The sequence below is a fragment of the Dipodomys merriami genome, unplaced genomic scaffold, assembly GCF_024711535.1.
Source record: "Dipodomys merriami isolate MVZ:Mamm:240054 unplaced genomic scaffold, mDipMer1.0.p SCAF_13, whole genome shotgun sequence".
Lineage (NCBI taxonomy): Eukaryota > Metazoa > Chordata > Mammalia > Rodentia > Heteromyidae > Dipodomys > Dipodomys merriami.
In genome coordinates, this window is record NW_027202604.1 from 5071639 (window position 1) to 5086610 (window position 14972).

Consider the following 14972-nt stretch of genomic DNA (forward strand, 5'->3'; position numbering starts at 1 on the left):
CCCAAATGGTAGAGCACTTGCCTTGAGCTGAAGAGCTCAGGGACAGTGTCCAGGCTCAGATTTCAAGCCCCATGACTGACAAAACAAAAAGAATTATAACTAGTTTAACTCCCTTTGGAACAGTTAAAATATCCTCAAGCAGAAATTTTGGTGGTAGGTGACCAGCTGAGGGCTTGGTGACAGTTGTAGTTTATATATAAGAATGTGGCTAATTATTTCTTATAGAAGAAGTTGGATTCCATGGGTTCCAAGAGAAGAAGAGCTACATCGCCTTCCAGCAGTGTCAGTGGGGATTTTGATGATGGGCACCATTCTATACCCACACCAGGCCCAAGCAGGAAAAGGCGGAGACTTTCCAATCTTCCAACTGTAGATCCTGTGAGTAGCTTGGGCTGCATGGTTTCTACCCCTCATTTCCTTCTTGTTCCTTTCATGATGAAGCAACTGACATGCAAGCCTTCACTACTGTCTTTGGCTTAATGAGCTTAGCCTTTCTCTTATGGAAAGTGATATTATCCAAAGTTTTACAGTAATAGTAAAATAGTATGAAGCAATAAAGAATATCTGTGTGCTACCATGCCATGTACTCATTCAGTAGTTGTGTACCTGTTATATGCTAAGCACTGATATAGTATTGAAATGTAGTTGTGAATATCCAAATGTAGTTGTGAATTTCACAAGATTCCATTGTAGGAGGAGCAGAATTTTAAAAAGTAAATAAATAACAATAAAGTACTATCAGATAATAAGTGCTATGAAGAAAAGGTTGGATGATTTGGGCTATTTGGGCTTTGGTCTTCTAGAAGATTGTCTGTGATGCTAAGAAGGCACTAGCCATGCTGGGTCAGAGATGGGTTATTTTATTGTGTTTGCATACAAATGGTCAGGAAGGAGAAGGAGATGGTTATACTCCACCCAACCAGAGTGCACAGCCCTTCACAGGCTATATTAAGAAAAGGGTGAATGAAAAAGTGCTTCAGTGGAATTCACTGTACACTGATAAAGTGAACTATACGATTCATGGGTGGAGATGGGAGGAAGGGACTGGGAGACAGTGAGGGAACAGAAGATATTATATGAAAGAAAATGTACTCATTACCTGACTCATGTAATTATAACTCTTTAAATAACCTTTAAAACAACAAAGAAGTAAATTTTTAAAAAGAATTTAGGTTTTCAAAGCCAGATTCCCATGGCTCATCCCTATAATCTTAGCAACTCAGGAGGCTGAGGTCTGAGGATCATGGTTCAAAGCCAGCCCAGGCATGAAAGTCAGTGAGACTCTCATCCCCAATTAACCATCAGAAAAGTTGAAATGGGCACTGTGGCTCAAAGTGATAGTGTGATATCCTTGAGTGAAAAAGCCTCAGTGTCTAGACCCTGAGTTCAAGCCCCACTACCAAATAAAAAAGAAGTAGGTTCTTGGGCCTAGTACCCAGTAGCCTGATCTGAGAAACGCAGCTCAAAGCCAGCCCAGGCAGGAAAGTGTGAGAGACTCCTCTTATGTCCAGTTAACCACCAAAAAGCTAGAAGTGGAGCTGTGGCTTAAGCGATAGATGCTAGCCTTCAGCAGAAAAGCTAAGGGAAAATGTTCAGGTCCTGAGTTCAAGACCTACTACTGGCACATATAAACAAACACAAAGAATTTAGATTTTGTTTTGTCTTTCTAAAAAGCACAGCTATTGGGTGATTCTTTCCTCCCTCACATTTTTTATTAGCTTCAGTTAGTTGTATCAGGGTGTTTCATTATGGTATGTGTGTATGTACATAGAATTAGTCACAGATGATTTTTGTGTGTGTGTGTGTGTGTGTCAGTCGTGGGGCCTGAACTCTGGGCCTGGGCACTGTCCCTCAGCTCTTCAGCTCAAAGCTAGTGTTCTACCACTTGAGCCACAGTGCCACTTCTGGCTTTTTCTGCTTATGTAGTGCTGAGGAATGGAACCCAGGGCCTCATGCATGCAAGGCAAGACTCTACCACTGAGCCACCTTCCCAGCCCCACAGATGATTTTTTTTTTAATTTTTTTTAAATTTTGAGATAGCATCTTACTAAGTAGCCCAGGCTGGCCTCCAACTCATGATCCTCCTCCTTCAGCCTCCTGAGTGCCAAGATTACAGGTGTGTAATACTGGCTCTTTAAATGATTTTAAACACAAGAATGACATCAACTAATTTATTTAAAAGAAAGTCACTAGTAATGCAAATTTAATCAAAGATACCAAAAACTCAGTTCAGTTATTTTGAAGGAGAAGTTCTGGAATTAGAGATATGGCTCAGTTGATAGAGCACTAGCCAGTGAGTAAAAATGTCAAGTACTAAGTTCAAATCCCCATCTTGGATCCCCCAAAAAGAGAAATCCTGTCAACATATTTCAGATTTCAAGTCCCATCTGAAATTGAGTATTGATCTTTTGTGGGGTTGGGGGTTAGGGGGAATATCAGTCCTGGAGCTTGAACTCAAAGCCTGGGTGTTGCCCCTGAGCTGTTTTGCTCAAAGCTAGCCCTCTTAACACTTCAGCCACTTGAGCCACAGCTCTATTCTAGCCTTTTGGTAGTTAATTAATTGGAGATAAGAGTCTTACAGTCTTTCCTGCCCAGGCTGGTGTTGAACTATGACCTTCAGATCTCAGCCTCTTGAGTAGCTAGGATTACAGGCATGAGCCACTAGCACCTGGAAACTTTCTGTTAACTTTTAAGTGATTTTTCTTTTTCCTATATATAGATTGCTGTGTGCCATGAACTCTACAACACCATCCGAGACTATAAGGATGAGCAGGGTAGACTCCTCTGTGAGCTCTTCATCAGGGCACCAAAACGAAGGTAAGTTAGAAACATCAAGACAAAGGGAAGATTTGGTCCAGGGTCCATGTTTAAAGTGTTTGGTAATTGAGTATTCCTTTGGCAGGAATGGCTTTAATAATACTGGGTCTAATTTTAGTCCTGTTTGCCAAAAGACAGTATGGTTTTTATTTTAAAAAATTAAAATATTGGGCTGGGAAGATGGCTCAGTGGTAGAGTGCTTGCCTTGCATGCTTGAGGCCCTGGGTTCGATTCCTCAGCACCACATAAGCAGAAAAAAGAAAAGCCAGAAGTGCCGCTGTGGCTCAAGTGGTAGAGCGCTAGCCTTGAGCTGAAGAGCTGAGGGACAGCGCCCAGGCCCAGAGTTCAGGCCCCACGACTGGACCCAAAAAATAAAAAATTAAAATATTGCCAGGCGCCAGTGGCTCATGCCTGTAATCCTAGCTACTCAGGAGACTGAGACTTGAGGATCATGGTTCAAAGCCAGCCCAGGCAGGAAAGCCATGAGACTCTTATTTCTGATAAACCAACAGAAAACTGGAAATGGCTCTGTGGTAGAATGCTCGCCTTGAGCTAGAGTACAGGGACAGTGCTCAGGCCCAGAGCTCAAGCCCCACAACTGACAAAAAAATAAATAAAATAAAATATTTTAAATTAGAACAACATATAAATTAGACTTAGTCATTTTCATTATCTAGTGCAAAAATAAGAATATTAACATTTGTGTAACAACCTCTAGACTTTTTTACATCTTTCTTAAAATTACACTCACTAAACAGCACTCCTATTTCCCCTTTCTCCCAGCTCCTGGCAAACACATTTTGTTTCTATGAATTTGACTATTTTAGCTACTTCATATGAATAGAAGAACAATTTACCTTTTTATAACTGGTTTATTTCCCTTAACATGGTGCCTTCAAGATTATTAGTCTATATTGTGCTATGTGACAGGATTTCCTTCCTTTTTTAAAGCTGAATAATACTCCATTGTGTGTGTAAATAACATTCTTCTGTTAATAGATTGTATGGTTGCTTATAATTCCTGTTGTTGTGAATAATGCTACTGTGAGCCTTGATATGCAAATCCATATTTGAGATTCTGCTTTCAACTTTTATATATAATGTATATTATATCTAAATCTCCAGATTGTTGGATCATATGGTGATTCTTCTGGTTCTTTGTGTAAGTACTGCATTATGATCAAATGTGGCTATACTGGTTTACACTCCCATCAGTAGTATACAGGAGTTCCAGTCTTTCCACACTGCTGCCATTTTACCATTTTAATAAATGGTAAAAGAAAAATGCATTTGTCAGAATCTATTGCTCATAAGCTGTGAGTCTCTGTTCTTTTTTGCTTTCCTTCTTTTCCCTTCCCTTTGTGCTAGGGATTGAACCCTGGACCTCATGCTTGTTTTATGCAAACACTACCACATGAGCTATGTTTCTGTTTATATTTACTTGAGGCAAGGGCTGGGTGTGGAACCCAAGGCATCATGTGTACTAAGAAGTGCTTTACCGAGGAGCTACATTTCCAGACCTATAGCAAGTTTTGAAATGAAGTGTGAATCATTAGCTTTGTCCTATTTCAAGACCATTTTGAGTATTTAGTGCCTTTTGAAATTCTATATGAGCTTTATGATGCATTTTTTGTTTCTGTAAAACATACCATGGGGATTTTGGTTTGCATTGAATATATAGACTGCTTTGGGTAATAGTAGCATTTTGTTGTCTTCTAATCCATATATATGGAATATCTTTTCCTTTTCTTGGATTTTCTTTAGTTTTTTTTCTCACAGATGTTGATGTAGTTATAGTGTATATGGTTTAACTTTAGGTATTTTAATGTCTAAGTATTTTTATTTTTTTATTCAATTGTAAATTGACTTTTCTTAATTTTCTTTTTAGGTTATTCAGAGTTTTGATATAGAAATGTATCTCATTTTCATGTATGTTCATTTTCCTTTCATTTTTTTGGCTATAGCAAAGTTTGATCTGATGATGCTCACACTTGCTAGGCAAGTGCTCTACTACTTGAGCCATGCAACCAGTCCTTCTGCTTTAGTTATTTTCTCAGTTAGAGTCTCAATCTTTTTGCCCAGCCTGGACTGCAGTCTTCCTATCTACTGATCTTGCATTGCTTGGATTACAGACATATACCACTATTCTTGGCTTATTTGTTGAAATCAGAGTTTTGCCTAATTTTTTCTTACACTAGCTTCAAACCACCATCCTTCCAATCTGTACCTCCAGAGTAACTGGGATAACAAGAATAAGTCAACATAGCCAGTTATGTGTTGATTTTATATCTTAGAGCTTTGATGATACCAGTTATTCTCACATTTTTGTGTGTATATTTGTTGTTTGTGTGAAATCTTTAGGATTATCTATGTAAAAGATCCAGTCATCTCTGAACAGTATTGTTTTTCTTCTTCCTATCCAATTGGATGCCTCTTGTTACTTTCTTTTTGCGGTTGGGGGTGGGGGTTGTCTATACTGGGCTTGAACTCTGAGGGCCTGGGCATTATCCCTTAGCTTTTTCACTCAAGGCTAATGCTCTGCCATTTGAGCCACAGCTCCATTTCTAGTTTTTTGGGAGTTAATTGGAGATGAGAGTCTTACAGACTTTCGGACTGGCTTCAAACTGTGATCCTCAGATCACAGCCTCCTCAGTGGCTAGGATTACAGGCTTGAGCCAGTGGTGCTTGGCCAAAGAGCTGTTTTTAAAATGAGGTAACTGTCTCCAGATTTAAGGTGCTTTATCAATAGTAGGGTTTTAAACATTGTAATCTAAGCATAAAACAAAAGCTGTATTTATTGTTTTATCATGTGCTGACACAATGCCATGCACTTCCACACTACATTTTTTTTTTTCTTTATCGGTTGTGGGGCTTAAATTCTAGGCCTACACGCTGTTCATGAGCTCCTCAGCTTAAGGCAAGCTCTCTACCACTTGAGCCACAGTACCACTTCTAGTTTTCTGGTAGTTAATTGGAGATATGAATCTCATGGACTTTCCTTGCACAGGCTGGCTCTGAACCACGATCCTCATATCTCAACCTTCTGAGTACCTAGGATTACAGGTGTGAGCCACCAGTGCTGGGCTCAGACCATGTGTTCTTTTTTTTTTTGTCGGTCATGGGGCTTGAACTCTGGGCCTGGGCACTGTCCCTCAGCTCTTCAGCTCAAGGCTAGTGCTCTACCACTTAAGCCACAGCACCACTTCTGGTTTTCTGGTGATTTGTTGGAGATAAAGAGTCTCAAGATCTTTCCTGCCTGGGCTGGCTTTGAACCGTGATGGTCAAATCTCAGCCTCCTGAGTTGCTAGGATTATAGACATGAGCCACCAGCGCCCATTCACCCTCCCCCTTCCCCACCTTCAGACTATGTGTTCTTTAAAGTTGATTTGTTAGCTTAGTTTTTCAGTTGAGAACTTGCACAAGTATTCAGAATTTGTAAATAGTAGCCAGCAGTGTCTGAACAACATGGCTAATGTGTCTCAGTACTCTGGTTGAAATTTTTACAGTTGTGCTTTGTGTGTTTTGTGACCATATTATGGCAGAGTGCCTTTAACTATAGTGAAAGAGAAATCTGTTAGGAAAGATTATGTACTATGTAGTCCTATTCATGTTAAGCTTTGTTTGTATGTACATGTAAAAAGAAGCCTGGAACATAGAGACTATTTTTACTTATTTGTGCTGTCCTGTTTGTGTGGGGAGAGGGTACTCCTGAACCCTTTTACACTATTTGGTATGTTTGATTTAAATAGAGAAATCAGTTGTGCTTTTGCATTTTGAAAGTAGAGGTTTCATGTTTTGACCATATTTTATTTCGGAATCCTGATCTTTTTGTATGTGGGATAATTCTGAAATTGTTAATGAGGAACCTTGTAGTAGAGATCCCATGGGCATAGTGTGTTCTCTCTAGGCACATGTCTTCTCAGGATTCTTGATAGTCTACAAATAATCCTCCAAGACTGAAAGGATACTGAGGTCCAACCTCAGCAAAAAGACTATGGACCAGGAGGCCTGAAGAGGGCCATATTGGATATCAAATTAGCAATTTGTTTATTCTAAGAAGTCCAGGGTGGATCTTTGTTATTATCCTCTAGTACCCTTAAACCCTAAACGCATAATGTGATCATTAAACTCACAAGTACCTAAAAACAAAATTTATTTTCTCTTCATTTCCTGAAGAATTCAGTTAAGTATTAAATGAGGTTGAGCAGAAGCAGGAATGTCAAGAGTAGAAAAGAATCTTGGAAATAGAGGGGATATAGATAGCAGTAGTGTTGTTGGGTCATGGAGTGTTAGAGCCTGGGCATGGTTAAGAAGGTGTTCAAGTAGACCTCTCTGGCACAAATTATTGGACATAAGTGGAGAAGTGAAGGCTCCTGTTTGGGTGTGGAGTAGAGTAGTAGCAATGATCTGTTATGGGATGTTAAAGTCTGACTGATCCTGGGCCCCAGTGTCTTATGCCTGTAATCCTAGCTACTCAGAAGACTTAGATCTAAGGACCAGGGTTCAAAGCCAGTCTGGGTGGGAAAGTCTGTGACACTCTTATCTGCTGTTAAATACTTATAGAGCTGGAAGTAGAACTGTGGGTCAAATGGCAGCACGCTGGCCTTGAGCAGAAAAGCTTAGGGATAGTGTCCAGGCCCTGAGTTCAAACCCCAGGACTAGCACAAGAAAAACAAAAACAACACCTGACTGTTCTGGGGGTCTATGTAGGGATCTACATAGATTTTGAAAAAGATGAGGAAAGCAATATGGGACAGAAGTAAGATAACAACAAAAAGAAACTGCTCATATACAGGACCTCAGTCACGCATGTAAGTATGTTGAATATAATGGGAACCAGGTTTTTCATTATCTGAGAGGGAGAATATAAATAGGGATAGAAACCTGGAATGAGTCCTGTGATTAAAATGAATCCTGTTAGGGCTGGGAAGGTGGCTCAGTGGCAGAGTGGTTGCCTTGCATGCCTGAGGCCCTGGGTTCGATTCCTCAGCACCACATTAGCAAAAAGAAAAAGGCCGGAAGTGGCGCTGTGGCTCAAGTGGTAGAGTGCTAGCCTTGAGCTGAAGAGCTGAGGGACAGCACCTAGGCCCAGAGTTCAGGCCCCACGACTGGACCCCCCCCCCAAAAAAAATGAATCCTGTATTGGGTTGGAATTATTAATATTGGTGTGAATTTAGGTTTCCAATATATGAAGATTAAAAAAAACATAATCAAACACACATACACAATAATCCTCTAGCTTTGTCTATGAGACAATTTAGGAACAATCCTAATAGAAATGGTCACATCTTGTACTCAGATCTTGTGTGTGTGTGTGAGTGTTGGTCCTGGGGCTTGGAGCTTGAACATAGTGTTATCCCTGAGCTTTTTCACTCAAAGCTAGTGCTCTACCACTTAAGCCACAGTTCCACTTTGGCTTTTTTGGTAACTAATTGGAGATTAGAGTACTTAATTGGAGATTAGAGCCAGTGCACAGCATCAGATTTTTCTTTTTAAATACCCTTTACTATTAAACTAAAAGAAGGGTGCTGGTAGCTCTCGTGGTTCATGCCTGTAATCCTAGCTACTTAGAAGGCTGAGATATGAAGATCCTGGTTCAAAACCAGCCCAAACAGTAAAGTCTGTGATACTCTAATCTCTAGTTAACTACCAAAAAAGCCAAAATGTCTTAATGGTAGAGCACTAGCTTTGAGCAAAAAAGCTCAGGGTTAGCAGCCAGGACCTGAGCTTTAGTCCCAAGAGTTTAAGCCCCATGACTGACAAAAACAAACAAACAAAAAACAATTATCATAAGCTAGGTGCAATTGTCTTATACCCGTAATGTTAGCTACTCCAGGAGGCTGAGATCTGAGGATCTTAGTTCAAAACCAGCATAAGCAGGAAAGCCTGTGAGACTTTTATTTCCAATTAATCACCAAAAAAGCTAGAAATGGAGCTATAGACACACACACACACACACACACACACACACACACACACACACACACACACACACACACACACACACACACACACACACACACACACACACACACACACACACACACACACACACACACACACACACACACACACACACACACACACACACACACACACACCCTCCTCCCCTATATAGTAGGGACCACACACACACACCCCTCCCCCCCCACACCCTCCTCCCCTATATAGTAGGGACCACACACACACACCCCTCCCCCCCTTCAATCCTTGTAAGTTCTTAGAAGTTCATATTAAAAGTATGATTACTGGAAATTTAGAATGAGTACTTGTATCTTGCATGAGAAGATTTCAGGCAAGGCAGTAATGTAAAAGTGATAAGAAAGCCAGGTGCTGGTGGATTATGCCTGGTGTAGTTGTTGCTATTCAGGATGCTGAGATCTAAAAATCCTGGTTCAAAACCAGCTTAGGCTGACAAATCTGAGCTTAATTGTCTTCAGTTAACCACCAAAAAAGCTGCAAAGTGGAGTTGTGGCTCAAGTGGTTGAGCACCAATCTTGAAGAAAAAAGCCAAGCAAAAACATGAGGCCCCAAGTTGAATCTTCAGTGCCAGCAAACAAACTAATAGGAAAGTTTATTAGGAAAGAAATGTGGAAGAGAAAGTGATTCTACAGCATGTGGCTTAGTTGGAAGATAGCTTGTTAGGCCATTTTTTAAGCTATCTTTTTCTCTATAGTAAAAAAATAAAAATTAAAAAAAATTAAAAAATAGAATGACAGTAGCTAAAATAGGCTCTGTTGGGAGGTGGATACCTTCTGGAAGGGCAGTATGAATGAGGATGAATATGATCAAGTGTTTCATGTATGTATATGAAAGTAGAACATTAAAGCCAGTTGAAATTGTTTTAAGAGGAGGAGGATAGGGAGAATTTTAGAGGAGGTACATTACATGCAAGTATGGAAATGTCACAATGAAACTAATTGAACAACTAATATATGTTATTTGTTTGTTTATGTTGGTTCTGACTCTCAGCACTGTCCCTGAGCCTCTTTGTGTTCAAGGTTAGTATTCCACCACTTGAGGCTCTACCACTTTGCTTTTTCTAAGTAGTTTATTGGAGATAAGAATCTCATGTCATGGACTTTTCTGCCAGGGTTGGCTTCCCACTGTGCTTCTCAGCTGTCAGAATCCTCAGTAGCTAGGATTATAGGGATGAGACACTGGTTGGTGCCTGACTTTAAAATGATAATCTTTTTCTTTTGCTTAAAATTAACAGATGCTGGGCACCAGTGGCTCAAGCCTGTAATCCTAGCTACACAGGATGCTGAGATCTGAGAATGGTGGTTTGAAGTCAACCCTGTCAGGACAGTCTGTAATATTCTTGTTTCCAATTAATCACTAGAAAAAAAACGGAAGTGGTGCTGTGGCTCAAAGTGATAGAACTCTAACCTTGAGTGGAAAAAGCTCAAAGACAGTGCTCAGGCCCTGAATTCAAGCCCCCTATCAACAACAACAAAATTACCATTATAATTGCCTTTGAACTTCCCTTGTGTGTCTCCATATACTTCCTACCACCTTAACAACCTTTATCCTGAATTTTTCCATCTTTCCTTTTTTTTGAGGATTGAATCCCAGGCATGTGAGCCAACTGCTCCACTACAGAACTACATCCTTAGTCCCACTGTCCTAAGTTTTTTTTGTTTTTGTTTTTGTTTTTTTTCTCGGTCGAGGGGCTTGAATTCTGGGCCTGGGTGCTGTCCCTGTGCTCTTCAGCTCTTCACCGCTTGAGCCACAGCGTCACTTCTGGTTTTCTAGTGGTTTATTGGAGATAAGAGTCTCACGGACTTTCCTGCCCAGGCTGGCTTTTAACCAGGATCCTCAGATCTCAGCCTCCTGAGTAGCTAGGATTACAGGTGTGAGCCACCAGTGCCAGGCTAAATTTTTTTTTTTTTTTTTTTTTTTGGTCAGTCGTGGGGCCTGAACTCGGAGCCTGGGCTCTGTCCCTAAACTCTTCAGCTCAAGGCTAGTTAGTGCTCTACCACTTGAGCCACAGCGCCACTTCTGTCTTTTTCTGCTTATGTGGTGCTGAGGAATGGAACCCAGGGCCTCATGCATGCAAGACAAGCATTCTACCACCAAGCCACCTTCCCAGCCCTGTCCTAACTTTTTAGTCTAGTATTTCTATACCTTTTTAAATATAGTTTGGTCACATTTGAATATACCCTTGCCACCTTCTCAGCCCTGTCCTAAATTTTTACTCTAGTATTTCTATACCTTTTTAAATATAGTTTGGTCACATTTGAATATACCCTTTCTTTTTTTGGGGGCGAGGGTCCAGTCGTGGGGCCTGAACTCTGGGCCTGGGTGCTGTCCCTCAGCTCTTCAGCTCAAGGCTAGCACTCTACCGCTTGAGCCACAGCGCCACTTCCAGCTTTTTTCTTTTTGCTTATGTGGTGGTGAGGAATCGAACCCAGGGCCTCATGAATGCAAGGCAAGCACTCTACCACTGAGCCACCTTACCAGCCCCCTAAATATACCCTTTCATGTTTGATAAATTCCTTAAGCCAAAAAATTTGCCTTTCTCTTTTGTACCTTTTTTTTGGTCAGTCGTGGGGCTTGAAATTGGCCCAGGCACTGTTCCTGAGTTCTTTTTGCTCAAGGCTAGTGCTCTACCACTTTGAGCCACAACTCCACTTTAGGTTTTTTTTGTTTTTGGGGGGGTCGGTCATTGAACTGGCCTGGGCGCTGTCACTCAGCTTTTCAGTTCAAGGCTAGACCTCTACCACTTTGAACCACAGTGCCACTTCCAGTTTTCTGGTGGTTTATTGGAGATAAGCGTCTCATGAACTTTCCTGCCTGGGCTGGCTTCAAACTACAATCCTCAGATTGTAGCTAGGATTACAGGGTGTGATCCACTAGCTCCTGGCTTTCTTTGTAACTTTATTAGTTGATATTAGAGTAAAATATTAATAATAGGTACTTGAGAGAACTTGACAAGAAAAGGTTCTGTGGTCATTAAATCGAGAAAGATAATCTATTTTGGAAGTTTATAATGAGCTTTAAATCTTTATCTGATATTACCTACTTTTGAACTCTAGGAAAGGTAAGTCATCTTTATTTACAAAAGGTATCATTGATGTGAGCTTAATTCTGATGTCTTAAACTTTACATATTTAGCCCATCACATGTTAAATAAAGGTTTTTGTAACATTAAATTTGCACTGTGGAAAGATAACACATCTGTACCTTGCTTTTTAAATTTTTAGTTCTGATAATGGGAGTAAATCTGATGGCAAATTCTAATTTGGTCTATCAAATGGAATGCTGTATGCTACCACAAATTTCAAAATATAACTTTTTATGTACTTTATATTATTATCATTAAAAATATTTAAATTGTAACAGAAATCAGCCAGACTATTATGAAGTGGTATCTCAGCCCATTGACTTGATGAAAATTCAACAGAAACTAAAAATGGAAGAGTATGATGATGTTAATCTGCTGACTGCTGACTTCCAGCTGCTTTTTAACAATGCAAAGGCCTATTATAAGGTAAGAATGCATCACAAATGGAAGGTATCCACCTTGATCATTGTTTAACTTTTTAATAGTAGTGATTAGTAGTGATTTCTCTTTGAGTTTGTCATTTCTACTCCCTATGTTGGAGCTTGAATTCAGGGCTTTGAGCTTGGATTCTCTTGCTCATAGTTAATGGTTTAGCATTTGAGCCACTACTCCGGTTCCAAGTTTTTGCTGGTTAATTGGAGATTTTTCTGCTCTGGATGATTTGAACCATGATCTTTATATCTCAGTCTCCTGAGTAGAGTAGTTAGCATTATAGGTGTGAGCTACTGGCACCCAACTTTTAATTTTTTTCTTGAAATTTGAGCTTCTTGCTCTTGCTCAGCTTTCTTCCTCACTATTTATCTATCTTATGTCTTTTTTTTTCTTGAGTGCTAGGGATTGAATCGAGGGCCTCAAGCACTAAGCATACATTATACCACTGAGCTAAACCCCCGCCTCTATTTTATGGTATTTTTATTGATGAACAGACATTTTTTTATTTTAGTAAAATTAAATTTATCATTCTCATGATACATACTTTTGTGTCTTGTTTCAGAAATTTCTCTTCTAACACTATTTTATAGTTTTTTAATTTATAAGCATTTAGTGCAATTGGGTTTAATTTTTATGTGGTATTGGGAGCTAGATTTTTTTCCAAAAGGTATGATAGGAACCATCCTCTACTTCTGTCTGCAATATCAGTACTACCTTCATTTCTGTGTCTTTATGGAGCTGCTTTTGTTCCTCAGACTAGTTTATTACTGTGGCTTCAAAATTCTTTTTTTTTGGTCAGTAGTGGGGCTTGTACTATGGGCCTGGGTGCTGTCCCTGAGCCCTTCTGCTCAAGGCAAGTGCTTTACCACTTGAGCCACAGCACCACTTTTGGTTTTCTGGTGGTCGGTTGGAGATAAGAGTCTCATGGACTTTCCTGCCCAGGCTCTTTGATCTGCAATACTTAGATCTCAGCCTCCTGAGTAGCTAGGATTACAGTCATGAGCCACCTGGCACCTGGACAATTCTTTATCTGATAAAGAAAACATTTTAACTAGACTCTACCCTTTGCCTTTTTCTGTACTGGACTGGGGAACCTTTTTTCTGCCAGGACCATTTGGGGTTTATAACATCATTCACAAGCCATACAAAGTTTTCAATACAGGCAGATGGCCTTGGGCAGTCCAAGAAAAACACACAAAACATGTCTGCTCCATCATGAACCAAAAGATTTCTCAGGACTTACTCAGGCTAGAAGTTCCTGCTCCTGCCTTGCACATTTTACAATTAATATATTAAGTCAATATGTTTAAAAAAAAATGTTGGCATTGCCTTGTCTCTATTGAACATATTAGGAAGAATTGACATAATACTGATGTGAACTATTCCAATCTGTGAATTTAGTATATCTTCAATTATTTAAGTTTTCTTAATGTACTATTGTAAAGTGTTAAACATTTCTTTTCAAAGACAATATGAATATTTCATTCGATTTACTTTTAAGATTTATCTATCTTAAGATATATTTTTGAATGGCATAAAATTCACATACATTCTTAAAATACAGAACTAAGATCTATTTAGTTACTTACAAAATTGTGTATCCATTACCACTATCTAACTCCAGAACGTTTTCATTAACCCCCAAAGAAAAATCATTCTTAGTAGCAGGCACTTCGTATTCCCCCCTCTCTTTGGCAGCCACTATCTACTTTCTGTGTGGATTTTCCTGTTAGGATATTGCAAGATCATTCATGTTTTGATATGTATCAGTACCTCATTCTTTTTATGACTGAATATTACTGTATTGCATGGATGTCAACATGTTTATTCTCTAGTTATTGGACATCTGATCTTCACTTTTGCCTTTCATAAATAATGCTACTATGAATTTTATGAATTTTACAAAAATGTCATTTGTTTGATAAAAAGCTATACATGTCTTCATTAGGTCATATTCTCTGCCTGTTAATACCATTGTTAAATCTTTTCTATCCTTACTGATGTACCCATTTCTATCCAATTACTGGATGGAATGAAGTATATTAAAATCTCTTATGTCCAATATATATTTTTTGTTGTTGTTGGTCATGGGGCTTGACCTCTGGGCCTGGGCGCTGTCGCTCAGCTCTTCAGCTCAAGGCTAGCTAGCACTCTACCACTTGAGCCATAATGCCACTACTGGTTTTCTGGTGGTTTATTGGAGATAAGAGTCTCACGGACTTTCTTGCCCTGACTTTTCCTGGCTTTGAACTATGATCCTCAGATCTCAGCCTCCTGAATAGTTAGGATTACAGTTGTGTCCTTTATATATTTTGAAACTATGCAAATAGGAACAAACTTGCTTTACATTGTTATGTTAGACTTTTTTTTAACCATTGTGTGGTATTCCCTTACATTGCTAGTAATGCCTTTTATTTGAAGTCTAGTTAATCTGATACTGATATAGTTGTATCAGCTTTAAGTTAGTGTTTATTAGGTTTTTCTATTATACTTTGAACTTGTCATATTCTTTGAATGCTGATGTGTATCTTACAAACAGTATATGGAAATTTCTTTTAATGAAAAATACTTCCATTTTTAAAATGTTTTATCCTTTAAATTGGCTTTCATAATACATTAGTAATCTTTTTTAATTTTTATTTTTTAATTGTTCTTA

General features: G+C 39.3%; 1 protein-coding gene across 34 annotated transcripts in view; it reads left to right on the forward strand.

Annotated features, from left to right (window-relative positions):
- Positions 1-14972, forward strand: part of Pbrm1 (polybromo 1) — a 126646-nt gene that overhangs the window by 5383 nt on the left and 106291 nt on the right. For 31 of the 34 annotated variants that reach the window (XM_070018554.1, XM_070018557.1, XM_070018544.1 and 28 more), the window contains 3 exons: positions 226-378; positions 2720-2817; positions 12163-12310. In XM_070018554.1, coding sequence (XP_069874655.1) covers positions 241-378; positions 2720-2817; positions 12163-12310 — 384 coding nt within the window. In that variant the 5' untranslated portion in view covers positions 226-240. The remainder of the gene's footprint in view (positions 1-225; positions 379-2719; positions 2818-12162; positions 12311-14972) is intronic. The other 3 variants (XM_070018550.1, XM_070018575.1, XM_070018555.1) reach the window with 1 other exon arrangement.